The sequence below is a fragment of the Ranitomeya variabilis genome, chromosome 1, assembly GCF_051348905.1.
Source record: "Ranitomeya variabilis isolate aRanVar5 chromosome 1, aRanVar5.hap1, whole genome shotgun sequence".
Taxonomy (NCBI): domain Eukaryota; kingdom Metazoa; phylum Chordata; class Amphibia; order Anura; family Dendrobatidae; genus Ranitomeya; species Ranitomeya variabilis.
In genome coordinates, this window is record NC_135232.1 from 650,140,444 (window position 1) to 650,167,718 (window position 27,275).

Sequence of the window (27,275 nt, forward strand, 5' to 3'; positions counted from 1 at the left end):
ACCCTCAGTCTGTGTTTTTTTTTGTCTAAAAGTGTCCACTTTTCTGTTGCTGCTGGGAAAGATGGACACGTTGAGAAAGAAAAACATCACCTGTGGAATTCATGTGAACTCCATTCCTGTAATTGCAATCTATGGTTCTATACAGGATTCAGGCAGAATCCTCCGGGAGCATTAAAGAAACGGTGAACAGGTCCTAATGTAAGACATAGGCATTAGACATACCGTATTTTTCGGATTATAAGATGCACTTTTTTCCCCAAAATTTTGGGGGAAAATGGGGGTGCGTCTTATAATGCAGACATTACTTTACCGGCTGCGGTGGAGCAGGATCTAGGGTCTCTGCAGGCCGCAGGCTGGGAAGAAGGAGTGATCGCATGTGCAGCAACATCTGCAAGGATTTTGTATGTTCTCCCAGTGTTTGCATGGTTTTCTCCGGTTTCCTCCTACCTTCCAAAGATATGGAATTTAGATTGTGAGCCCCACTGAGGACAGCACCACTAATGTCTGTAAAGCGCTGTGGAATTAATAGCGCTGTATAAATGAGTAAAAATACACTACGGTTACATTTTGGGGTCACCCCGACAATTGTGTTTTCCATGAAAACTCATACTTACTTTTATTAATCAAATGAGTTGCCAAATTAATTTAAAATCTAGTCCAGACATTGACAAGGTTCGAAAAAAAAAAAGATTTTTTTTTTTTAAATAATTTTCTCCTTCAAACTTTGCTTTCGTCAAAGAATGCTTGCTTTGCTAGAATGCCAAAGGTCTGCAATGCTGTAATTGCTGCAGTTAATTTGCTGAGGTAATCTGGAGAAATTTCACCCCATGCTTCCAGAAGCCCCTCCCACAAGTTGGTTTGGCTTGATGGGCACTTTTTTCTTACCATACGGTCAAGCTGCTCCCACAACAGCTCAATGAGCTTGAGATCTGGTGACTGCCCTGGCCATTCCATTACAGATAGAATACAGCTGCCTGCTTCTTCCCTAAATAGTTCTTGCATAATTTGGAGGTGTGCTTTTGGGTCATTGTCCTGCTGTAGGATGAAATTGGCTCCAATCAAGCGCTCTCCATAGGGTATGGCATAGCATTGCAAAATGGAGTGATAGCCTTCCTTATTCAAAATCCCTTTTACCTTGTACAAATCTCACACTTTACCAGCACCAAAGCATCCCCAGACCATCACATTACCTCCACCATGCTTAACAGATGGCATCAGGCACTCTTCCAGCATCTTTTCAGTTGTTCTGCATCTCACAAATGTTCTTCTGTGTGATCCAAACACCTCAAACTTGGATTCGTCTGTCCATAACACTTTTTTCCAATCTTCCTCTGTCCAATGTCTGTGTTCTTTTGCCCATATTAATCTTTTCCTTTTATTAGCCAGTCTCAGATATGGCTTTTTCTTTGCCACTCTGCCCTGAAGGCCAGCATCCCGGAGTCGCCTCTTCACTGACGTTTTGCGTGTACTATTTAATGAAGCTGCCAGTTGAGGACCTGTGAGACGTCGATTTCTCAAACTACAGACTCTAATGTACTTGTCTTGTTGCTCAGTTGTCCATCGGGGCCTCCCTCTTCTCTTTCTACTCTGGTTAGAGCCTGTTTATGCTCTCCTCTGAAGGGAGTAGTACACACTGTTGTAGGAAATCTTCAGTTTCTTCGCAATTTCTCGCATGGAATAGCCTTTATTTCTAAGAACAAGAATAGATTGTCGAGTTTCACATGAAAGTTCTTTTTTTCTGTCCATTTTGAGAGTTTAATGGAACCAACAAATGTTAATGATCCGGATTCTCAACTAGCTCAAAGGAAGGTCAGGTTTATAGCTTCAATAATCAGCCAAACTGTTTTCAGCTGTGCTAACATACTTGCACAAGGGTTTTCAAGGGTATTCTAACCATCCATTAGCCTTAGACACAGTTAGCAAACACAAAGTACCATAAGAACACGTGGAGTGATGGTTGTTGGTAATGCGCCTCTATACACCTATGAAGATATTGCATTACAAACCAACCGTTTACCCGCAGCTGCGCGCTGCACCGAACACCCGCAGCAGCACGCCGCACATCTGAACACCCCCTCATCCCAGCCTGCGGCCTGCAGCAACGCTCCACTCTTGCCTCCTCCAGCAGTGACCCTGCTTCACCACAGCCATCACCCCCGGTAAGCAATAAGACGCAAGGATTATAAGAAGCACCACCATTTTATTAAAAGATTTTTTTTACTATTTTTCTCCTCAAAATTTGGAGTGCGTCTTATAATGCACAAAATACGGTAAACTACTGATTCCTTGTATAGCGACACTACAATTCCAGAACTATATATGCAGCACATATACACAGATACACACTATACATGTGCACACATTATATATACTTTATAAATATAGAAACACACTATATAAAGTATATACACAGAAACATTCAGTTTATATACAGTATACACAGTATGCTCACATACATATAGTTTATATACATTTACACAATATACTGCACACATGCAGTATATAAATAATATACATACACATACTATATACTGTATGTACATATATGTATACTATATACTCACATGCACCACAGATATACACAATCATACTATATACTGTGTATATGCACACACATACTATATACACATATACAGACACACACACTATATACTGCATATGTACACACACAGATACACATATACATGTATACTTACCTGGTTCTGTGGCTTCACTTGTACAGATCCATTCCCAGGACAGTGCTAGGAGCAGCCATGATGAGGACTCAGACACACAGGGCTGCAGGCATCTTCCTGGACTGGCTCTGACCTGTCTGCTGTACTGTAATCGGGTCCCTCCCCCTCAACTTCTAACCTGACTGCAGTGCGAAAGAGCGAGAGAGATGGAGGCTGGAGGGGGGTTTGGGAGAGATGCTCTGGGACTACAGAGGATGCACAGCGTTATTTACTGCTGTACACCCTCTGGGCACTTCAGAAAGGGGCTGCAGATGCAGATGGCCCTCTTTGTGAGTGGGGGCCCCTGGAGTCTGCCTGCTCTGTTTGCCCCAAATGCCTGCCCTGCCCCAATGGTTCTTGATTGTGATGAAGAGGACACATTTGTTTCATTCCCTGAAGGGGATGGCTCATTGCCTGTTAGTCCAGAGGAAGTACACGGGCCCGAAACTTCCGAGATGGCTGCTTCAGAGAACTCGGGCAAACCCCTGTCCTCCACACCCCAACCTGACTCTAGCACTCAACCCGAGTTATGTCGTACCGAGCAGACGACAGCTGGAATACCCCCCCACTCGATATGAACAAGACCAATTTATTTGGCAATTAATGGAAGAATGCTAACGTCTACTACAGGAACTCTCGCCTGTGGAATGGTGAGCTAAAGGAGAGGCGGGAGTGTAAGGAGGAAGACCGGGCTGCAAGGGACCTGTACTGCGATGGTTCTGGAACTGTCGAGGCTGTGTCCCAGGTTGTCTGGGGGAAAGAATAGGGAACCGGACAGACCTTGTCACCCGGAAGCAGGGGGCATGGCAAACAAAAAAGCACACACAGCGATGGGCAGTTTACCGCTGGCAGAGGCAGATCGGGTGTGTGCACAGCATGCTCTGGGTTCCAGGCATCATAGCCACGACGGACTGTGGCTTACACTCCATGAGCACTACACCGGGACTGTGAGCAGAGACAGTGCCATGGGCTCAGTTAAGTTTGGCGCCGTGCTCGTGCATAGAGGAGTGGGCTGTGTACAGGACCTGGTGCTGCAATCCCCCTTGCTGACCAGCACACCAGAGACCTCACTTGATACTGGGGTTTTTGCAGCACCCTTGAATTTGGCTGCACAAGTTTATGGACTAGGGGCCCAACGGGTGAGACCAGAGACCGCCCGTTGCCGCCAGAAGCCAGTCTGTGAGCTGTGGAGCCTCCTCTGAGGACATTTCATGGGTCATTGCTGGAACGACAACCCTCACCGGATCATCTGCGGCTGAGGAGACCAAGGACACGATAAGTTTATTAAGTGAACTGTTGCTACATTGCCATGGTTTCCCTTTCCTTCATTCTCTATTTAACTGTTTATCTCCCTGCGAGGAGTACCTTCACTGTTAAATTAAATTAACCCTTGCTCTGCCTTTCTTGTGTCACTGCATCCAGCAACATGCTTACAGCAGCACCCTACCCTGACTGACAGGTCATTACATGGCCACTTTCCTATCAATTGGCCTTTGGACACTGTATTTCTTACGCAACAGAACCCTCCCTAGGCCGAGAGGCTAGATGTGCATCATCGCTTTTCAGGACATTACTTAAAAATTTAATATCTCCCTGCGGGAGCAGTGCTGTCACAGTAGTGACTCTCAGGCCTCCCCAGCGCCGCTCTGCTCACCATCTGATATCTCATAATATCTGGCTGTCCTGCTGAGTCTGCTTCATGCAGCACTGCTGCACCTGCACGTGGTTTCACTCTAGCCCAAAGGGGGCGTGGATGGTCCCTGCAGGAATCTCGCCTCGCTGTGTCCTGCAGATATTAGCTAACCCAGCCTATCCCATGTTAGCAGAGCCTTTAACAGGAAGTTCCTCAGACCACTCCATGTCTGAATGTTGGTTCCTATCCTGTTAGTCCACGTTTATGCTTGCATCAGTATTCCACATCCTGTTACTGGCATGGCTAGTTTTTCCGTCCCGCCTGACCTCACCGCTCATGACATTGCCTTCATTTACTGATAGTGCTGCCTGCACTGACCTTGGACGCATGACTATGCCTCTGTTTCACCCCTCTCCACCTCGTACCATGCCTTTTGACTTTCTGGTCAGCTGTTGCAGACACGTGGACTGCCTTGGAGTGGTACCTGTTGACTACCGCCTGTCCTCTCCATCAGAAGCTCTAGCAAACCTAGTTAGGTCCCTTGTACATAAGATTTGCCCGTGGAACAGTGGGTCCACACACACCAGCACTACAGGTGCTTGGGGGAGATAAAGGCATGGACTGGCTAATCTTTTAAATGGTCATGAGGTTTAATAAATTTTGGGGGGTGAATAGAGATAAGCTGGTTCCTTTTAAGAAAATACATTTATTATAGTGGTTTGCAGAATAGCTTTTTTGTTTGTTTGTGGTTTGTGTTTTTTCATGTAATGTTGCCCCAAAAATTGCTGATGAATTGTTTTTGTTTTGTAGCTTGCAGAAGAATATGGCATGGACTTCTATGAAACAAGTGCCTGCACCAACTATAATATTAAGGAGGTAATACAATTTGGCATATTCATGGTCCTCTTATAGTCCATCATTATGAATTATGATGTACATCACCTTGCCCTGATACAATCAAGGACTCTGAAGGTCAAGAAAACGTCAACCTCATTAGTAGATGACTTTCCACTGCTGCCATGTAGTCCTCCATATTCATGAGCTCTGTATAACCCTGTCCCCACCACTGATTGGCAGCTTTCTGACTATGCACTGTAATGCCAATCAGTGGTGGGGGCGGGGTTATACACAGCTCCGCATTGGAAAACTGGTAGATCGGCAGCCTGGAAAACTGATTTTATTAAACCACAGCAAACAGATCAGTAAGTGATACATCACTGGAATCGGGGTCTCTGCTCTCCGATGGGGTAGCAAAAACCTTTTGACAGATTCCCTTAAAGCCTTTTTAGCATGAATGGAACCTGGTTTATTGCCTACTATTGTAATAATAAAACTATTGTTATTTCATTGGATGTGCACAGATGTTATTTGTGATCTCAATATTTATGATGCAATGGAAAGTGGATGCACACATGTTTCGGATAGTTGTCGGGTGGGCTTTGAATCATTTCTCTGGTTGATTGAAAGAAGCTCAGTCTTTACTGGTTCTATTATGCTTACTTTTGTTTTTTACTGTCCCTAATAATAACAATTTTGGTCTGTTTTTTGTTCTTTAGTCCTTCACTCGACTGACAGAGTTGGTCTTAGCGGCTCATAAGAAAGAATTAGATGGCTTACGTATTGCGTCCAATGATGAACTGAACCTAGCTGAGCTTGAAGAAGATGGCTGCAAATCTGATGGAATGGCAAATTCCAAGTCCTGTTGGTGCTAGGTTGTATCTGCTGGAGACAGAGATATAAGTGAAAGCCTCATCGGAGAAAAGAGCATTTGAGATGTTCTATTCTGCAAGTGCTGAGGGGGTTGGCTGATATCAAGGCTACCAATGATGATGGCCCCAGTTTTGGCTAGAGATTTTTATTATTTTTTGGGGGCATATGCAATGAAAAAAAAAGAAAATACATTTTCATCTATTTCCAAAACTAAATAACAAGAATAGCTGACAGCGGGTTCATGAAATTTACAGAGACACTAATGGGTATACACCTCTGAAAGCGCATAAACTGACTAAGAAAACATAAAAAATACTTAAAAAAAATAAAAAAGTAAAAGACCATGTTGGCTTTCATTATAAAAATATGTGTGTTACTTCTAGTAGGAATTATTTAAAAATTTGTATATTTTCCTCTTAGATGTACGCAAAGCAATTTTTGGATCGGTGCTCCCCATTTTTCTTGATGGCAAACCAGTTAAAAGGGATTTTAATTAGAAAAAAGGGATCTGCTTATTTCCCCCAGTAAGTGTCTCTCCTAACTTGCCAATGTAGAATGACAAGTTTTTTGAGAATATGGAATATGAAAATTTGCTGCAGTTGGCAACCTTGTAACAAAGGGATTATCTCCAGTTTGGAAGTTTATTATTGGGATAGAAGAGAACTTCCTAATCAATGGGGAACCGACAGCTAGGTATCCTACCAATCTGAAGAACCCCATGTAAATGGAGCAGTGGTCGATCATGAGCACATCAGCTCCATTAATTCTTAATCGGACCACGGGAGCTAGCCGAGCGGAGCACTCAGTTGTTCTCTGGCACTCTAATAATAATGAATGGAGAGTTGAACATAACTTTGAATCTTGTGATAACCTCTCTTACACTAGGTCATTTCAGAAGTCTTCAAAAGTAGAAATGAGCGGATCGTGTAGTGCAAACACAATTCACAGTCCAGGTCCATGCTGTTTGGCCATGGACAGGATCTACACGAATTTCATTATCCTTTGGGATCCCAGGCTTATGATTAGCCAGGCTGGCGAGTTATAACCTGTGTGCCGCACAAATTACGTCATACCAGGCCGGTTGAATAAAACGCAGCAACTGGGAACCTGGAGACTAGGGAGATTCACACAGCTCCTCTCCACAGCCAAGGGGCACTGACCTCGACTGTGGACCAGGGTTACACAAAGTGACCTGCACCTCTCTATTCAATAGGTTTCTACCCAAAATTTTACCTTATTTTGTAAATCTGACTTGAAACCGTAGTATATTCTTGTTTTATTGAGGCCAGGTTCACATGGCCGTAATATATTTTTTGTGCTGACATTGCAACTCCAGGCACAACTGGTGGGTCTCCTGCTCCGAACTAACTATCTCCATATATGAATCTGTTAGTTTAGATCAGGAGACCCACCAGTTATACCTGGGATTCCTATTTGAGCACATAGTGCACATCATGGCCATATGAACCTGGTCTTGGAGAAATATTTGACATATCTGTGTTTTATTGTGGCAGCCATTTTTTTTTATCAAAAACTGGCACATGTTGATCAACTTATTTTCTCAGCATATTCTATGAAAAACTAAAATCAATGTCACTTCAAAAAAAATGGCTGGCCAAATTATTTCTTTCAGATTTTTGCCAATTTATTCATTTTTTTTTTTTTTTTTTGCTTTTGGTGGAAATCCTCTTAAAGTCTTTTTTTTTTCAGAAGTTAAAAAATGATGGTTTAAGTTAGTGATAAGCCAATAATGTGTGATTAGCTTCCTTCTAACCCAGGGACCTCCACCTGTCAGCAGTATGGAAGAATTGGGTGCATTATATTGTACTTAACTACCAGGCACTAGTGATGAGCGATCGTGCTTGGGTACGGTGATATCCAAGAATGCTTGGGTGCTAACAGAGTGACTTCGGAGTGCCCGAAAAATATGTACGAGTCCCTGCGGCTGCATGTCTCCCGGCTGTTTGACAGTTTTCCGAGCACGTTCGCTCATCACTACCAGGCACAGCTGCATGTACAAATAAGATGTTACTCCTGGACACAAGAGGTCCCTTCGTTTTGTTGATTGGTGGAGTAGCTGGGGGTTGTTTTCCCCACAAGTCACCCATTGATGGTAAATCTTTAGTACAGGTCATCCAAACCCTTTAATACTTGGGCAATGTAGCACCAATATATTAAATTAAATAATTTATAGAACTAACTTTTGAAATCCTTTTATTTTTCCTTATTTTTACTTGGGCAAGTTGCAATTGAAAGTTTTACGTAATAGGATCCATTTGAGAAAGATAAAGTTGGAAACATTTTTCAGTAGCTGACTTTTACATGGCTGACGGGTGCTCTTTTTCCACATTCTTATTTTATCAGAAGTTCCTTTTATTTTCTTAGAAACACTTTTCCAAATCAGATACTGCTGGTCTTTCCTTACCAAATGTTCTAAGGAAAGAAAAACATTTTTTTTTCAACTCAAGATGAAGCCTAAACTGTAATATATAGTCCATGAATAATTTAGTATTAATATCCATAAATGCATCATATGGCAGAGCTCTGGATTTGAATGGTATCTTTGTGGATAACTGACCAGGGTTTTATATGATTGGCCCTAATAAGTATTTTTGTGATCTTTTAGATGCCCAAACTATTGAAATGCGATCTTTTAGATGCCCAAACTATTGAAATGCACCCTAATTGGAGACAGGAAGAGTATTCAGAGGATACCCAGTATATGAGCATGTAGCAGATCTATGGTCTGTCTTCATAGACAAGGCTGTACTAATCGTTCATGGAAATTAATGCTCTAAAGAACACTTTTTTTTCTTTTTTTTTTTTTAAATTCATGCAACTACTTTAGCGCGGCACAGAAATGCAAAATTCATAGCAAATTATTGAGAGGCGTATAAATGATAGTTAAAATTTAAAGACTGTGCACAATTTTGGATTGAATTACTTTTATTATTTATTCTTTAATGAAAAATTTGGCAAATAATCTTCATTAAAACTTCCTATAGTTTTGTTGCAGCAGAGTCCTTTTACCTAGCTTGCAGGACTGCAAAATATGACAAAGCCCTTAGAGCTCCTGCTCCTGGCAGTGATGGCTCTCCCTGGTCTTCCCCTTCCTTTTTCTCTGCAAAGTCGATTTCCCACATCTAACATTCATGGTCTGACTACACACCACTATTTCCAGATTGCCCGTTGGTTTCCTAAACTCAGCAGTTTAATATATGCATATGAAGCTCTTCAGCTCGGGCCAGGTGACTCACTGCAGGTCCAGACATCACAGTCGGACTTGGAAAACCGGCCTCAAAAATGGCAGAAGAAAGTGGAGGAGATTGTATAAGGGCAGATCAGAGATGCAAGAAATATTCAAATTTTTAGACCGGGAAGCTAACTAAGGGTAGCACATCACTCTTTGAGCTGTAGAAGGGGAAGTCAGTCCAAGAAGGAATCTGCACTGGTACATGAGAACTAGTGAATGCAGAAGTGTCCTCGACATAAGGTAACCACTAACTTATAGAAACCTCTTCTTTTTTTCATGTCAAATGTGTCCATAGCCTTTAAGTTTAGGTTTTCCAAAACAGATATCCAGAAAGGTTTTTTATTCCTTTAAACCACCAAAGTCATTGGTGGGTCCCTCAATTACCAAATCACTGGTATTGCTCAGCATTTCCAGTTTTCTGATTACATTGTCAAAGGATAAAACTGTGGTTGCCAAATAGACTTCAAATTAGAGAATAATGCTGAGGAGCTAAGTGCTGTCGTTTAGATATGGCCATAGATTGTTGGTGGGAGTTCCGTGATCAGGATACTCATTCATGGTTTCAAATTAAGTGGTCCTGAAAATTAAGATGGTCGTACACTTAAGATACCTGTTTGTTATAAGTGACATTCTGCTCCGCAATTTGTGAATGCTAAGCAGAATGTTAGTCAATAATTAGTTTGTGTCATCATAGTCCTTCTCAGTGTGGAAAACACTAACTGCTCATAGCCCCTAGCTACACCCCTTGTTGACTTTAATTAAGTAACTGTAGGGAGGATATAACAATTTTCTCCCGGCAATTCCATCAGCTCACTCTAACAATCTGACAGGACACTTTGCAACTTTATCTGTCTTTTTCTGACCTCCTCTCAGCTGATTTAAAGCGAACCTGTCACCCCCAAAATCGATGGTGAGGTAAGCCCACTGGCATCAGGGGCTTATCTACAGTATTCTGTAATGCTGTAGATAAGCCGCCGATGTTACCTGAAAGAGGAGAAAAAGACGTTAGATTATACTCACCCAGGGGCAGTCCCGCTCCGATGGGCGTCTCAGGTCCGCTCCGGCGCCTCCTATCTTCATTCCATGACGTCCTCTTCTGGTCTCCGCGCCGCTGCTTCGGCGCAGGCGTACTTTGTCTGCCCTGTTGAGGGCAGAGCAAAGTACTGCAGTGCGCAGGCGCCGGTAAGGTCAGAGAGGCCCGGCGCCTGCGCACTGCAGTACTTTGCTCTGCCCTCACCAGGGCAGACAAACTACGCCTGCACCGAAGCCGCGGCGCGGAGACCAGAAGAGGACGTCATGGAATGAAGATGGGAGGCACCAGAGCAGACCTGAGACGCCCATTTGACCACAGACCACAGTGGGACCTCCCCTGGGTGAGTATATTATAACCTCTTTTTCTCCTCTTTCAGGTAACATTGAGGGCTTATCTACAGCATTACAGAATGCTGTAGATAAGACCCTGATGACGGTGAGCTTACCTCACCATCGATTTTGGGGGTGACAGGTTCCCTTTAAGACCACAGACAAAATCAATGTACTGTGTAATAGCTGTGTCTGACAATGCAGGAACATGGTTTGATCATAACACAGCTCCTGGGCAGGGGGAGGGAGCAAAAGAGAGTATACAGCGAGGACAGCACAGGCTCACAATTCTTTCTTTAAAGTAAAATATTGCTTTAAACCGGGCAGTGAAATGTTTTACTTCACAAAAATAATCATCTGCGATCCTGTGCTGTCCTGTCTGTTTTATTCTATTTTGCGCCCTCCCCTGTCCAGGAGCTGTGGTATGATCAGACCATGTTCCTGTACGGTCAGACACAGACATTACACAGCACACAGCAGGGGCACATTTATAAGATTATCTCAGCACAGGTACGTTTTGTTTAAACACATCCAATTGTGGAACTTATTACTATCCCAAGGTCTATTGATTAAAATCAACTTTTGTTTGCGGGAACCCCTTTAAGGCCTTGTGCACATGGCATTATCTTTGGCCCAAGTGCAATCTGAGAAAGCATCAGGTCGCACTTGGACCAATGTTGTTTTATAGGGCCATGCACATGTCAGATTTTTTTCCTCTGCTCTGACCATGCTGGTCCAGGAGAAAAAAAAAAATATCTGTGCATGAATGAGTTTGATCCAATATTCGGATCACACTTAGCCATGCAAGTCAATGAGTACGTGGAAACCTTCGGACTGTACTGGGATGACATTTGAGTGCAGTCAGATGTCTACAGAGTAGGGAACATGAAGACATTGTTTTCTCCATCTTCTCATCCAAGAAGTCCGATAACACCATGCTGACATTCTGATCAGAGTGTGATCTGCATAAACGATCCAATTCTCTTGGATGAGAGATACACAGTCTGCACCTGCCCTAAGGCTTCGAAATTAAATAAATGTAATATCCAAATCTAAAGTTAATTTAACAGACCCAGCTGTAAAATGCTCCGTCCAGGTGTGTGCAATGAACGTCATGGAAGAAGCCATAATGTCTTTTTCATGGGAGTTCCCATATGGTTATTGATAAGGAAACTAGAAATACTGAGCATCACCCCTGATGGATAAGATCAATATGTAATATATTAAACAAATATAACCTCTTTAGAAAATATTGAAAATTCACAACACACCAATGTGGTGATGTCCTTTTGTTCCTCTCCATGGCCAAGAAGAGTCACATAAAAATAATACAAATCTATTTTCACATCCCAAAAATGAAGAAACAAATAAAAGAATTTATTTTTTTTCTTTAGTTTAGCATCTGGGGTTCAAAAGTCATCTGCATTACACATTGCCAAATTCCAGTACTGACGAAGGCTTTTACAAAACATTACAGTATGTGTGGTCTGTATCGTACATAAATGTTTTCCCTTTATTAGTCTTATTAACATGTCATTTGTACTTGCTGTGCTTTGACGCTGAATTAAATATTGTTTTCTACCATGTTGACGTAGATCATTTTGAACAGACAATCGTTTGGTGTATCGGCATGTTTACAGACTGTTTTATGTTTATGGTGTTTAGAATTGGAAACACCACAGACAGACGTCAAATGTAACATTACCAAAAGCTAATACTGCTCTTTAAGAATAAATATCTATTTTACATCATTTGTCTCCTGCTATTTTTTTTTATTTTGCTGTGTAAAATACATTTGACTAAACTAAGCTTTATGGGATAAGAATATGTTCACCAAAATACTATGTGTATACCTGTTTATAGCAGTAACTACATTTAGCGAGAACTGGAAGATCTGCAGCAGAGAAAAGTTGTCTTTTTTTCATCAATACTACATTAAGCAGCCCATCGATGGAACTGGGGTCTCTGTCTCTAAATCATGCATATCAAAAACCTGGTGACAAATTACCTCTATAAAAATGTAACATATAGACCATGTCTGATTGGAGTAAATTGAATTATCTGTTGATTGTTTTGAGGTAAAGAGTATGCCACAAAAAAGAAATTATGGAGCACATCATGCCTAGAATGGACTAATGCACTGAGGTCTTCAAATAGTGGGTGCCAAATCCAGCTGGTGTAGCACAGCCAAAATACAATAGAAAAAGAGGAAAGATCCCGGCACATCCATCTGATTAAAATCAGTAAACTTTAGTTAAATTTGTCTGGGAATTTAAAAAAAATTTACTGATTTTATCGGATGGATGTGCCGGGATCTTTTCTTTTTTTCTTTTTTTTTTTATTGTAAGTCACAAAAAGATGGGAATGCAAGCAGTATCATACAATGAGAGGTATCCATGTCTATTGAGTGGTGGTCTTTCATAGCATCTTTTGTACCCATTGTCGCTTCTTCTAATGTTGGAGACATTTTAGGAATCTGAGATGAAAATGATTTCATTAGTGCCCAGTTGGTGTTTGGTGTGGAGAAAATGGTACTTGGAGTAAAAAACACTTAAATGGAACCATGAGCAGCATTAATTAGACACTGGCTATACATTATGAAAGCCATGTACATTTTTACTTGGGAATGCTGTGGCATGCATAGACACATAGGGAGAGACCTACCGGTCTAGGGAGCGAGGTTGGAAGAAGCCGCTGCTGGCCTGACTCTTGGAGTAGTCATATGAGTCAGATAGTCCCCGGTCAGCTTCTTGAAGAGTAAAACCTATACAGCTGCAATGGCAAGAGGTAGTGCCTGATTCATGCCCGTCGCTCAGGATGCATGAATCTCCTGTCAGGTTCCCTATACTTTTCTGTGGAAAATAGTGAATGTCAAACAAAAAAGCTGCATTGTAGACAGGAAGAGATGTTCAAGTAATGCAACAGTCACAGAGAGAGAGAGAAAAAGCCACTGAAAACACTACATTGCCCTTTCAAGATGCATTCTAAACTCATACTGCAAGGCTCGTTAAAGAGTAGATGTTGACTTTTCCTTCTCTCTGGGAAATTAAACCTGCAAATTGTCTCTTCAGAGGAGCATGCATGGCTTAAAAGCCTCCTCACTCTGACATGTCATGCTTGGCTTGTCACTCTCCATAAGAGGAAACCTTACCCCATTAGATCTCAAACTACAAAAGAAGAACCTGGGTGATGACAACATCCAGAAGGAATCTGAACATGACAAAAGTGTAAAAAAAACAAAAAAAACCCAGCTGGAATAAAACCAGAAGCAGAAGGTAAGATTTGTGCAAATGTGCATCAAATTAATTAAATTACATTTCGGGAATGTTTTATGGGCTCTCCTGGTGCAGCTTTAGGGTATGTGCACACGTTGCGGATTCTGCTGCGGATTTTTCCGCAGCGGAATTGGAAAACCGGCAGTGCAAAACCACTGCGGTTTTCACTGCGGATTTTATAGCGGTTTCTTCTGCGGATTCCACTGCGGTTTTACAACTGCAGTTTCCTATTGGTGCAGGTGTAAAACCGCTGCGGAATCCGCACAAAGAATTGACATGCTGCGGAAAATAATCCACTGCGTTTCCGCGTGGATTTTTCTGCAGCATGTGCACAGCGGTTTTTTTCCCCATAGGTTTACATGGTACTGTAAACTTAGGGAAAACTGCTGCGGATCTGCAGCAAAATCCGCAGCGTATGCACATACCCTTAAAGATTTACCACAAAATTCATCCACTTTCCAACATGTGACAAGATTGGGTGTAAGTTCAAAAGGTGCGCTGACTCCAACAAGTCGTGTACAGCTGGACAATAGCGATACTTTAAAGGCAGCAGGTCAAAAAATACAAGAAATATACATACTTTGCTCCCATCCGAAATAATAAAAAAACAACAACTCTCCCACAGGTCTGCAGATAGAAAAATAATAATAAAAAAGTTAGTCATCTGATAACGCTGATTGAAAATAACTTATTTTACTTTTAAACAATTTAAAAAAAAATAAAAACGTATGTTTTTACAGCACAATGAATGTTTTTTTACACCATATCCAATATAATGATGTGGTATTGTATTATATGATAAAGTAAATATTACCGTTGCAAGCAACAAGTCAGCGTGCAGAAACAAGTCCACCATACGGCTATGTCTATGAAAAAAAAAAGTTATGGAACGGCATGGAGGTGTCATGCGCTGCTGATGAAGACTCAATGCAGATTAAAACTTGAGAAAGTTTAATGTACAGGTTTACAGTGTCAACTCGTTTTGAGGCTACACACAACCTCTTCCTCAGGATGAAAACCACCTAACAGGTTTTCATCCTTATGAAGAGGTTGTGTGTAGCCTCGAAACAAGTTGACACTAAACCTGTACATTAAACTTTCTCAAGTTTTATTTCTGCATCGAGTCTTCATCAGCAGTGCATTGAATGACGCCTTCATCCCATTCCATATCGCTCTTGGTCTCTCTGCGACCGGTGTCTTGCAGCAGCTGGTCTTACGTGCCTATCATATGTTGCCTCAGTGCAACTTTACCAGGTGAGTGAATTGCTTAAGGCCCCGTCTCACACAGCGACGCTGCAGCGATACAGACAACGATGCTGATCGCTGCAGCGTCGCTGTTTTGTCGCTGTGTGGTCGCTGGGGAGCTGTCACACAGACAGCTCTCTCCAGCGACCAACGATCAGGGGAACGACTTCGGCATCATTGAAACTGTCTTCAACGATGCCGAAGTCCCCCTGCAGCACCCGGGTAACCAGGGTAAACATCGGGTTACTGAGCGCAGGGCCGCGCTTAGTAACCCGATGTTTACCCTGGTTACCAAAAAAAACAAACAGTACATACTCACCATCTGATGCCCGTCAGGTCCCTTGCCGTCTGCTTCCCGCTCTGACTGTGTGCCGCCTTACAGTGAGAGCAGAGCGCAGCGGTGACGTCACTGCTGTGCTCTCACTTTACGGCGGCAGTCAGAGCAGGAAGCAGACGGCAAGGGACCTGACGGGCAACAGATGGTGAGTATGTACTGTTTTTTTTTTTTTTACATTTACGCTGGTAACCAGGGTAAACATCGGGTTACTAAGCGCGGCCCTGCGCTTAGTAACCCGATGTTTACCCTGGTTACCAGTGAAGACATCGCTGGATCGGTGTCACACACACTGATTCAGCGATGTCAGCGGGACCTCAACGACCAAAAAAAGGTCCAGGCCATTCCGACACGACCAGCGATCTCGCAGCAGGGGCCTGATCGCTGGTACGTGTCACACATAGCGAGATCGCTACTGAGGTCGCTGTTGCGTCACAAAACTTGTGACTCAGCAGCGATCTCGCTAGCGATCTCGCTATGTGAGACGGGGCCTTTATTCTTAGGGTCTTATCCAATGATAGCAGAATCTATTGCGCTCTTCTGTTTCCCAGTCTTTAAAAAAAAAAAAAACGGTGTGGGTTCCCCCTATTTTTGATAACCAGCCAGACAAAACTCACAGCTGGGGGCTGCAACCCCCAGCTGTCAGCTTCAGCAAGGCTACTTATCAAGAATAGAGGGGTCCTCACACTTTTTTGTTTAACTATTTAAATAAATAATTTAAAAAAACGACATGGTGTCCCCCCATTTTTGACAACCAACCTTGCTAAAGCTCATAGCTGGGGGCTGGTATTCTCAGGCTGGTAAGGGGCCATTGATGTAGGCCCCCAGCCTAAAATAGCAGCCCGCAGCTGTCCAGAAAAGGCACATCTATTAGATGAGCCAATTCTGGCTCTTTGCCAGGCTCTTCCCACTTGCCCTGTAGCTGTGGCAAGCAGGGTAATAAGGGGTTAGTGTCACCTTGCTATTGTAAGGTGACATTAAGCCGGCTTAGGGTACCGTCACACAGTGCAATTTTGATCGCTACAACAGCACGATTCGTGACGTTCCAGCGATGCATTTACGATATCGTTGTGTCTGACACGCTACTGCGATCCGGATCCCCGCTGAGAATCGTACGTCGTAGCAGATCGTTTGAAACTTTCTTTCGTCGTCTAGTGTCCCGCTGTGGCGGCATGATTGCATTGTGTGACACAGGCTGTATACGATGTGCGCACAGTAACCAATGGCTTCTACATCGCAAATACGTCATGAAATTATCGCTCCAGCGCCGTGTATTGCAACGTGTGACCGCAGTATACGACGCTGGAGCGATACTTATACGACTCTGCAACGTCACGAATCGTGCCGTCGTAGCGATGAAAATGGCACTGTGTGACGGTACCCTTAGTAATGGAGAGGTGTCAATAAGACACCTCTTCATTACTAATCCTATAGTAGTTAAAGGGTGAAATAAACACAGTAAGAAAAAAGTATTTTCATGAAACATAACACCACACAGTTTTGCTATCTTTATTTGGCCCGGGATCACACATACGCGAGATACGGCCGAGTCTTGCAGGTGAAAACCCAGCTTTGGCACCGGCACTCCGGAGCGGAGCGTGCAGCAGCACAGCAATACATGGAGCTGTACGCTCCGCTCCGGAGTGCCGGCGCCAGAGCTGGGTTTTCATCTGCAAGACTCGGCCGTATTTCGCGTATGTCTGATCCCTGCCTTAGTCTGCCATTCAAAGCGAAGCCCTTGATCTCCTAAAATAAAAATAATAAACCAGCACAAATACTCTCTGTTCCGACGCAGTCCAATATAACAAGTGTCCCAAGTAGTATCTGGGGGAGATAAAGCTTACGGCCAGGAGTGCTGCTAATGCGACCGCCCCCGGCTGTAAGCGACTGGGGAATGAATGAGACGCAGCGGGCGCAGGCTCAGTAACTAGCAATTAAGTCACTGAGCCTGCGCTCCCTCACAGCCTGACCTGAGGTAACCTCTGGACCGTGGGAAAATGCCAGTGAAGAGGATACCGCAGGTAATCAATCTATTCTAATAATTCTGTCCATTCTATCTGCAGGAAGTTTTTTTTCTCTGTGTGCACTCAACTTTATTGGCATGCACAAAGAAAAAAAAATACATGAAAAAAACGCACCAAAAAACGGACCTAAACTTGAGTTTTTAGCGCAGCCAAGAAGATCAGGTTTTGCTGCAGAAGAAAATAGCAGCAAAAAAGCCCTATGTGAACTTACCCTAAAGTTGGCTCTAAAGTGAGACTTTAATTATTTTCTCATTAATTGTATTTAAGCTTTACAGTTCTCACAAATTTTGAAAATGTATGCTTCTGATTCAGGAATATTGGTGAAAATCATTACATTGTGCTATGCCTGATACAGTCATGTGGACACTTGAATCCAAGCTCTGGGGGTACGGCTTTTCTCCTTGTGGAGACTAGGCAAAGGAGACATAAATTAGGCAACGCTTTTAGGGAAATGTGTAAAGAAAAGGTAGATTCACTACTGCCACCATCAAAGGCCTCTCAACCAGTCAACCAATACTCTATTTTGCACTGAGAAAGGGCTAGAACCCCATCAGTCTGTAGATGTAGGTCTTTACCTCTTGGAGGAGCTCTGGTTTTCATGTTGCAAGCCTCGTTAACAGGTTGGACATTCATTTTAGAAGGTCACTATTTTCAATAGGTGACAGTATAGAGCCAGCTTTCTTGTAATATAAAGAAGCTATTTTGTACATAGGGATTCAACACCACAGCGGTATCAATGTTAGGTCACCCCAGCCTAAGTATTTAGTGTTTATTTAACATTTTCCTAGAAAAGGGCATGACATGCCATTCTAACTGGTCTTCAATAACCCATTCTCAATGCTGCATATGGAATACCTGCCAGGGCCTAGGGGTACTTGGTATTGGGTCCGGTACTTAAAGGGGATGTGTCACGGCGGTGACCCAGTCCATGGCCCTGGGTGCCCATATTAAAAATAGTCTTTAAAGGGCTTTGTGAAATAATAAAAGTTTGTGATGCCACCTGTGGTATTCGGACAGGGGTGACCGACGCTGCTTAAAGGGGTCCTCTGGGGTGATGGTATGGCAGCAGGGATGGTATGGCTTCCCACAGGTGAATCTGGGTCCCCAGGGCTCCCGGTGTAGTAGGGACAGGTGGTAGGTGGTGTAGAAAGAAACGGAGGACACAGGGTTGCAGTCTCTTTACCTCTTTACTGAAGGATTCAGGCAGCCACAGTCCAGGGTACCGGATCACAGGTACAGGTATGGTCCGGCTGGCTTTGAAGCAAATCTGGAAATCCCCTTTTTTCCAAGCGAGGTTGGAAGCCTTCCTACTAGCGCTGTGGTGTAGTCCCTTGCTGCCTTAGGCCTCACACAAGGTCCTCACGTTTTCTCTCTGTCCCCCTTTAGGTAGGACACTAACTCGTACGACAGGTAACTCGAGCCTTTTTACAGGAACTCTATCACAACCCGGCTCAATCTGCTACTGTGTCCTCGGGTGTTGATGGTGGACAGGTGAATTGAAGTCCAGCCATCTGCCGGTTTCTGCCGTGGGGCATGAAGTTAACCCCACAACCTTGGGCTACCGGTATCTGCGCTCAGTGTGGAGGAAGCTCCGTCGCAGCTTCCCTCCAGCTCTTTACTCTTCTTCGCTTCTTTTCCCTCTCAGTCTCCTACAGACTGCTCTGCTTTCTTTTTCCTTCCCAGGAACTGCAGAATCACTCGTCTTCACAGCCCCAGCCTTCCTTCCTCTCTTCTCTCACCAACTGTCTAACTCCAACTGCCTAACTTCCTCCTCCAGCCAGAATACATAGAGGGAAGCCACTACAAACTGGATCAGAGCTCCCCCTTCTGGCCTGGAGGCAGAACAGTGTTGTATGTGCTGAATACCTTTCAAAGGGATCCGTCCTCGCTTCCAAGCATGGCATCACTCTCCCCGAAAGGAAGCTATGCCACTATAACAACCGGTTACCTGGGGTGTCACACATACATGTACAGAACATCACATATTGGGTGCTGGCACCTGCCTCTACTGTCCCAGCTGAGATAACTACGATAACTGTGGTTTAACTCCTCAGATATCACTGTTAGGCTGGTTTCACACGTCAGTGCCTCCGTTACGTGTAGTGACAGTTTTCTCACATAGCGGAGACATTGACACACGCAGACCCATTCAACTGAATGGGTCTATGCAGATGTCAAGAGTGTTTTCACGGACTGTGTGTCCGTGTGCAAAACACACTGACATGTCTGTTTTTATCCGGACACACGGCCAGCCAAAGGCCCACACACGTTCACACAGAGAACAGTGTACACTGTCCTCAGTGCGCACGGCTGGCCGCGGGGGAAGCAACGCTACTGTAAGCCGCTGTTCCCCTGTGTGTGATGCTGAACCTGGCTTTCATCCATTGTTCCCTGCTTTGCCGACGAGCAGGGGACAATGAATGAATGAAAAAAATTACGTGGGTTCCCCCCCAGCTGTAAACGACTGGGGAATGAATAAAAAGCTGCGTTGTGCTGCGGAGACCACGCTAGCGTCGGGAACCTCGGCCCGACGCACTGCGACGGGTTGTTCCCGACGCTAGTGTGAAAGTAGCCTAATAGATACACCTTGCTTTTAGGCTGGGGGAGCCATGTCCATGGCCCCCTACCAGCCTGAGACTAGCAACCCGCACCTGTGAATTTTGCCGGGTTGGTTGTAAAATATAGGGGGGAGCTCCACATTGGGTGTTCTTTCATTCATTCTCCTTGGCTCCTGCTGATCGCCGGCTGGGCAGGGGAGAATGGATGGCAGCTGGCTTTAGCACCACAAGCACCACTCATGCTTATTTCTTTTGTGTGCATTGGAACAACACAAAAAAACAGAGAAAAAAAGGCAAACTGGACATAATTTCATGCAAAACTAAGCATGGAGGACAGAAAGAGGAGAGGAGAACTGTCTGAGAATCAAAATTGTTAAATTGTTGAACAAAATAAACACATTATACTTCATGATTGTGGTAAATTTCCGTCAATATGATTTGTATTTATTTATGAAAATTTTGGAAACTTGATGAAAATTGAAAAATTAGTAATTTTCTAACTTTGAATTTTTATGTCCTTAAAACAGTCATTCCGCACCAAATCCTTAGTAAATAACATTTACCACATGTCTACATTGTCAGCATCAATTTTGAAACTTTTTTTATTGTTAAGAAGTTAGAAGGCTTAAAAGTTCAGCAGTAATTTTTCCAACAAAATTTACAAATCCTATTTCTTTTTTAGAGACGACATAACTTTTTTAGTGATTTTGAGGGTCCTATACGTCAGAAACTCCACAAACAAGGTCTCATTTAAAAAATGACAGCACTCACAGTATTACTGTTTACCGAAAACGGAATGAGGCCGACAAAGAAAAGAATACAGTACCTACTGTCAATTTGATGGAGGTTCAGATATTGTTTTGGGTTGTTTTGCTGCCTCTGGCACTGGTGTCTTGACTGTGTGAAGCATCATGAAATCTGAAGATCAAAGGATTTTGGGTCAAAATGTGGTGACCAGTGTCAGAAAGCTGGGTTTGTGTTCTAGGTCATGGGCCTTCCAGCAAGACAATGACCCCAAACATTCTTCAAGAAGATTGTGGAAAATGAGAAAAACCAGCATCAAACAACTTAAAACATACCTTTTCAAGCTAACTCGGCAGACCAGCAGTGTACGGCTTGCAAAATCCCGGGTGCAATTGATTGCAGTTATTTATTCCAAAGGGTGTGCAAACAAATATTAAGTTGACGGTGTACACCATTTTGTCTGGGCTATTTTGGGAGTTTTGTGTGAAATTACGTTCAATTTGCCTTTTTTTCCTGTTTTTTTTCTGTTCTAATACACACAAAGGAAATAAGCATGTGTATAACAAAACGTGTGTAATTGCAATACATTTCTGGGAGAAATACTTCATTTTCTGGAACAATTTCAAGGGTGCTAACACTTTCGTCCATGAATGTATGTAAAAGGGGTCTTTGTCTTTCCACTCAGGTCTGTATAAAATGGTCAGTCTGGGGGTCTGTATTTATTTAGAGGGCTTGAGTTATGCATTTTGTGTGGTATTTATTATCCTGGGGGGAGTGTATGAGGGGGTCTGGTCTTGAGTCTGTATTAGGGTGGTCTCATCTATATTCTGTATTTACTCAAGGGTCTACCTAATACTTTCTTTTTTTTACAGTGTGATAAAGTGGGTCGGATAATATTTGTGATAACAGTGGTGGCGCAGTAGTTAAGGGGCTTCTCCTATTTATATTGAAATGGGAGAAGAATGTGTCCATGTTCAGTCTATGGAAAAAAAACAAAATTGGACCGCAATTGTATGACAAACGCCGACGTGTGAGTTGGTCCTTCCCTTTGTAAGGCCGGTGTCACACTAGCGAGTTTAACGGACATATGAGAGGTGCAGAAAATACGGATTGCATACGGTACAATGATTCTCTATGGCCCAGCTCCTATCAGCCGCATTTTACGGATCCGTATTATATGGTCTTGTACGGCCGTAGAAAATCGCAGCATGCTGCGTTTGTCACCATATTGCGCAAAAAAGTCTATGGGGGCGAGAAAAATACGGATTACACACGGACCAGCAGTGTGACTTGCGAGAAATACGCAGCGGTGTTCTATAGAAAAGCCGGTAATTCAATTGCCGGCTTTTCTTCTCTCCTTCACAAACCCGACATGATATGAGACATGGTTTACATACAGTAAACCATCTCATATCCCTTTTTTTTTGCATATTCCACACTACTAATGTTAGTAGTATGTATGTACAAAATTTGGGCGCTGTAGCTTGTAAAATAAAGGGTTAAATCGCGGAAAAAATTGGCGTGGGCTCCCGCGCAATTTTCTCCGCCAGAGTGGTAAAGCTAGTGACTGAGAGCAGATATTAATAGCCTAGAGAGGGTCCATGGTTATTGGCCCCACCCCTGGCTAAAAACATCTGCCCCCAGCCACCCCAGAAAAGGCACATCTGGAAGATGCGCCTATTCTGGCACTTGGCCACTCTCTTTTCCCAGGCTCGAGTTCATATGAGTTCATCCAGCAGAGGGCGCATCACCGCGACTTGAGGTAACTACAGTACATTCCCCTGCATTCCATTCATTCACCAAGTTTTACAGACAGGAGCACAGCTGCATTAGCAGAGCTCCTGGGTGTAAAATGATTTAACCCCTTCAGATGGATTTACATCGAGGGACGTGACTGAACGACGGAAGGTATGGGATATTGTTGATTTTTTATTTTTCCTTTTTTACAGAACGAGGGTCTTCAGGTGGATCATAAGTATAATAAAATATTAAAACACCCTGTGTCTTTATTTCATTAAAATACTTTTTAATAATGTGTGTGTGTTTTATTAACCATTTCGTACTATTGGATTAATAATGGATAGGTGTCATAATTGACGCCTCTCCATTATTAACCTGGCTTAATGTCACCTTACAATAGCAAGGTGACATTAACCCTTCATTACCCCATATCCCACCACTACACGGGAGTGGGAAGAGAGTGGCCAAGTGCCAGAATAGGCACATCTTCAAGATGTGCCTTTTCTGGGGTGGCTGGGCACAGATGTTTTTAGCCAGGGGGGGGCCAATAACCATGGACCCTCTCTACGCTATTAATATCTGCTCTCAGTCACTGGCTTTACCAGTCTGGCGGAGAAAATTGCGCGTGGGAGTCCACGCCATTTTTTTCGTGATTTAACCCTTTATTTTACAAGCTACAGCGCCCAAATTTTGCACATACACACTACTAACATTAGTAGTGTGGAATATGCAAAAAAAAAAAGGGATATGAGATGGTTTACTGTATGTAAACCATGTCTCATATCCTGTCGGGTTTGTGAAGGAGATAGCAAAAGCCGGCAATTGAATTACCGGCTTTTGTGCTATCTCACGTTGAATTAAATATAAATACAGTATATATGTATATATATATATATATATATATATATATATATATATACAGGTCCTTCTCAAAAAATTAGCATATAGTGTAAAATTTCATTATTTACCATAATGTAATGATTACAATTAAACTTTCATATATTATAGATTCATTATCCACCAACTGAAATTTGTCAGGTCTTTTATTGTTTTAATACTGATGATTTTGGCATACAACTCCTGATAACCCAAAAAACCTGTCTCAATAAATTAGCATATTTCACCCGTCCAATCAAATAAAAGTGTTTTTTAATAACAAACAAAAAAACCATCAAATAATAATGTTCAGGTATGCACTCAATACTTGGTCGGGAATCCTTTGGCAGAAATGACTGCTTCAATGCGGCGTGGCATGGAGGCAATTAGCCTGTGACACTGCTGAGATGTTATGGAGGCCCAGGATGCTTCAATAGCGGCCTTAAACTCATCCAGAGTGTTGGGTCTTGCGTCTCTCAACTTTCTCTTCACAATATCCCACAGATTCTCTATGGGGTTCAGGTCAGGAGAGTTGGCAGGCCAATTGAGCACAGTAATACCATGGTCAGTAAACCATTTACCAGTGGTTTTGGCACTGTGAGCAGGTGCCAGGTCGTGCTGAAAAATGAAATCTTCATCTCCATAAAGCATTTCAGCCGATGGAAGCATGAAGTGCTCCAAAATCTCCTGATAGCTAGCTGCATTGACCCTGCCCTTGATGAAACACAGTGGACCAACACCAGCAGCTGACATGGCACCCCACACCATCACTGACTGTGGGTACTTGACACTGGACTTCAGGCATTTTGGCATTTCCTTCTCCCCAGTCTTCCTCCAGACTCTGGCACCTTGATTTCCGAATCACATGCAAAATTTGCTTTCATCAGAAAAAAGTACTTGGGACCACTTAGCAACAGTCCAGTGCTGCTTCTCTGTAGCCCAGGTCAGGCGCTTCTGCCGCTGTTTATGGTTCAAAAGTGGCTTGACCTGGGGAAATGCTGAAATGCTTTATGGAGATGAAGATTTCATTTTTCAGCACGACCTGGCACCTGCTCACAGTGCCAAAACCACTGGTAAATGGTTTACTGACCATGGTATTACTGTGCTCAATTGGCCTGCCAACTCTCCTGACCTGAACCCCATAGAGAATCTGTGGGATATTGTGAAGAGAAAGTTGAGAGACGCAAGACCCAACACTCTGGATGAGCTTAAGGCCGCTATTGAAGCATCCTGGGCCTCCATAACATCTCAGCAGTGTCACAGGCTGATTGCCTCCATGCCACGCCGCATTGAAGCAGTCATTTCTGCCAAAGGATTCCCGACCAAGTATTGAGTGCATAACTGAACATTATTATTTGATGGTTTTTTGTTTGTTATTAAAAAACACTTTTATTTGATTGGACGGGTGAAATATGCTAATTTATTGAGACAGGTTTTTTGGGTTATCAGGAGTTGTATGCCAAAATCATCAGTATTAAAACAATAAAAGACCTGACAAATTTCAGTTGGTGGATAATGAATCTATAATATATGAAAGTTTAATTGTAATCATTACATTATGGTAAATAATGAAATTTTACACTATATGCTAATTTTTTGAGAAGGACCTGTATATATATATATATATATATATATATATATATATATATATATGTGTCTCAATGACATATATATACATATATATATATATATATATATATATATATATATATATATATAGATAGATAGATAGACTGTATATATGTTTTAATGAACATTTGAGCCCATAAATCCAATAGATGTCGGTTTTGCAAGCCTGCAAGAAAATATCGCAGTACGGATGCCATACGGATTACATACGCAATGCGCAAAATACGCTGCCACACCCTGCCTACGGATGACATACGGATCGCTATTTTGGTAACATTTCTGCATATTACGGCTGTAAAAAACAGACCGTATTTTCATACGCTGAGTGTGACGCCGGCCTAACTCTTGCTGTTGCCATACCCAGCTCTGTTTTGCAATCTATAAAATACCAGCAGGTGTCAGTATTTAGCAAGATAAAGTGTGAAGCTGCTAGACTTAGGATTTCCAAGCCTTTACTAGTTTGTATAGATGTTCAGCACTAAGGAAAGAATCTTGTGTTGTTAGATCCTTGAGATAGATTTACATGCGGCAGATTTATTGCAGAAATTCAGTTCCATATAGCTGAATGGACTTTTTCTCCAAAGTGTGCACATATTTCTGCAAACAATATGCAAAAAGCAACATGTATTTTGCCACAAAATCCGCAGCAGACATCCACTCTGTAGTTTGAACATGCTCTACCATTGTCTTTCCATGCGGAATCTGCAGGAATAAGTAGCATGCAGATTTTTTTTTTTTGGGGGGGAAATTTTCTATACTAAGTGATTGCCGAAAGGCTAATCATATGTGTGGGATGCAGACAGGGGCGTAACTACCACGGTCGCAGCAGTCGCCCCTGCGACCGGGCATGGCGGCTGCCACTGCAACCGGGCCAGGCAGGCCAGGGGGCCAGACAGGTAAGAGGCACCCGATACCATGTTGTAGTGCAGGAGTCGGCAAGGGGGGTGCAGTCAGGCCACCTAATGTCGCGGTCAGCAGTGTCTCCCCCATTCTGCCTCCCGGGCTGGGAGTTGGCTGTTCTCTGTGGCACAGAAAAGCTGCAGCGTGCTGGCTCCAGTGTTAAATTGTACTCGCATCTCACAGACGCGTGTACAATTGAAGCTCTGCCTGCCAGGTCAGAGCGACGCCAGCAGTGTGATCATGTCATGTGATCACACTGCTGACATCACTCGCCGGCGCTGCAGATCAGTGGTAAGTGCTCCACTTAGTAGAGCTGAAGACACCGAAGATAGGAGGCGGGTATTTACTGCTCATTCCCTCATTCCCTGGCGGTGTGTTTACTGTTTATGTGTATTTACTGTGTGTGTGGGGCTATTTAGTTTGTGTGTTCTGTATTTACTGAATGTGGTGGGGTTCACTGGGGGGTGCATTTACTGTGTGTGTGTTAGGCTACTTTCACACTAGCGTCGTACTCGGCCCGTCGCAGAGCGTCGGGCCGAGGTTACCGACGCTAGCGTTGTATACGCCGCACAACGGGGGCAGCGGATGCATTTTTCCAGCGCATCCGCCGCCCCATTGTGAGGTGCGGGGAGGTGGGGGCGGAGTTCCGGCCGCGCATGCGCGATCGGAAATGGCGGTCCGTCGGCAGCAAAAAACGTTACATGTAACGTTTTTTGCAGCCGACGGTCCGCCACAACACGGCACAACCGTCGCACGACGGTTGCGACGTGTGGCAATGCGTCGCAAATGCGTCGCTAATGTTAGTCAATGGTGAAAAAACGCATCCTGCAAGCACTTTTGCAGGATGCGTTTTTTTGCCAAAACGACGCATTGCGACGTATTGCAAAAACCGCTACTGTGAAAGTAGCCTTATATTTAGTGTATGGGGGTATTTACTGTGTGTGTGTGGGGGGTGTTTACTGTGTATGAGGGGGTGTTTTCTGTGTGTGTATGAGGGGGTGTTTACTGTGTGCGTGTGTATGATGGGGGTATTTACTGTGTGTGTGTTGCATTTAGTGTATGGGGGTACTTACTGTGTGTGTATGAGGCGGGTATTTACTGTGTATGTGTGGGGGGGTATTTACTGTGTGTGCGTATGAGGTTGTATTTACTATGTGTGTATGAGGGGGTATTTACTGTGTGTGTTGTATTTAGTGTATGGGGGGTATTTACTGTGTGTGTGCGTGTATGAGGGGGTATTTACTGTGTGTGTATATGAGGGGGTATTTACTGTGTTAG

General features: G+C 43.3%; 1 protein-coding gene across 4 annotated transcripts in view; it reads left to right on the top strand.

The window, feature by feature from the left end:
- Positions 1-10,229, top strand: part of RAB15 (RAB15, member RAS oncogene family) — a 112,785-nt gene extending 102,556 nt beyond the window's left edge. For 2 of the 4 annotated variants that reach the window (XR_013215560.1, XR_013215561.1), the window contains exons 7-8: positions 5,158-5,223; positions 5,904-5,975. Coding sequence is in view for 2 of the 4 variants with exons in the window: in XM_077262469.1 (XP_077118584.1) it covers positions 5,158-5,223; positions 5,904-6,059 (222 nt within the window). In the remaining 2 variants the exon portion in view is untranslated. Of the gene's footprint in view, positions 1-5,157; positions 5,224-5,903 lie in introns of all 4 variants that reach the window. The other 2 variants (XM_077262469.1, XM_077262477.1) reach the window with 1 other exon arrangement.
- The last annotated feature ends 17,046 nt before the right edge of the window (positions 10,230-27,275 follow it).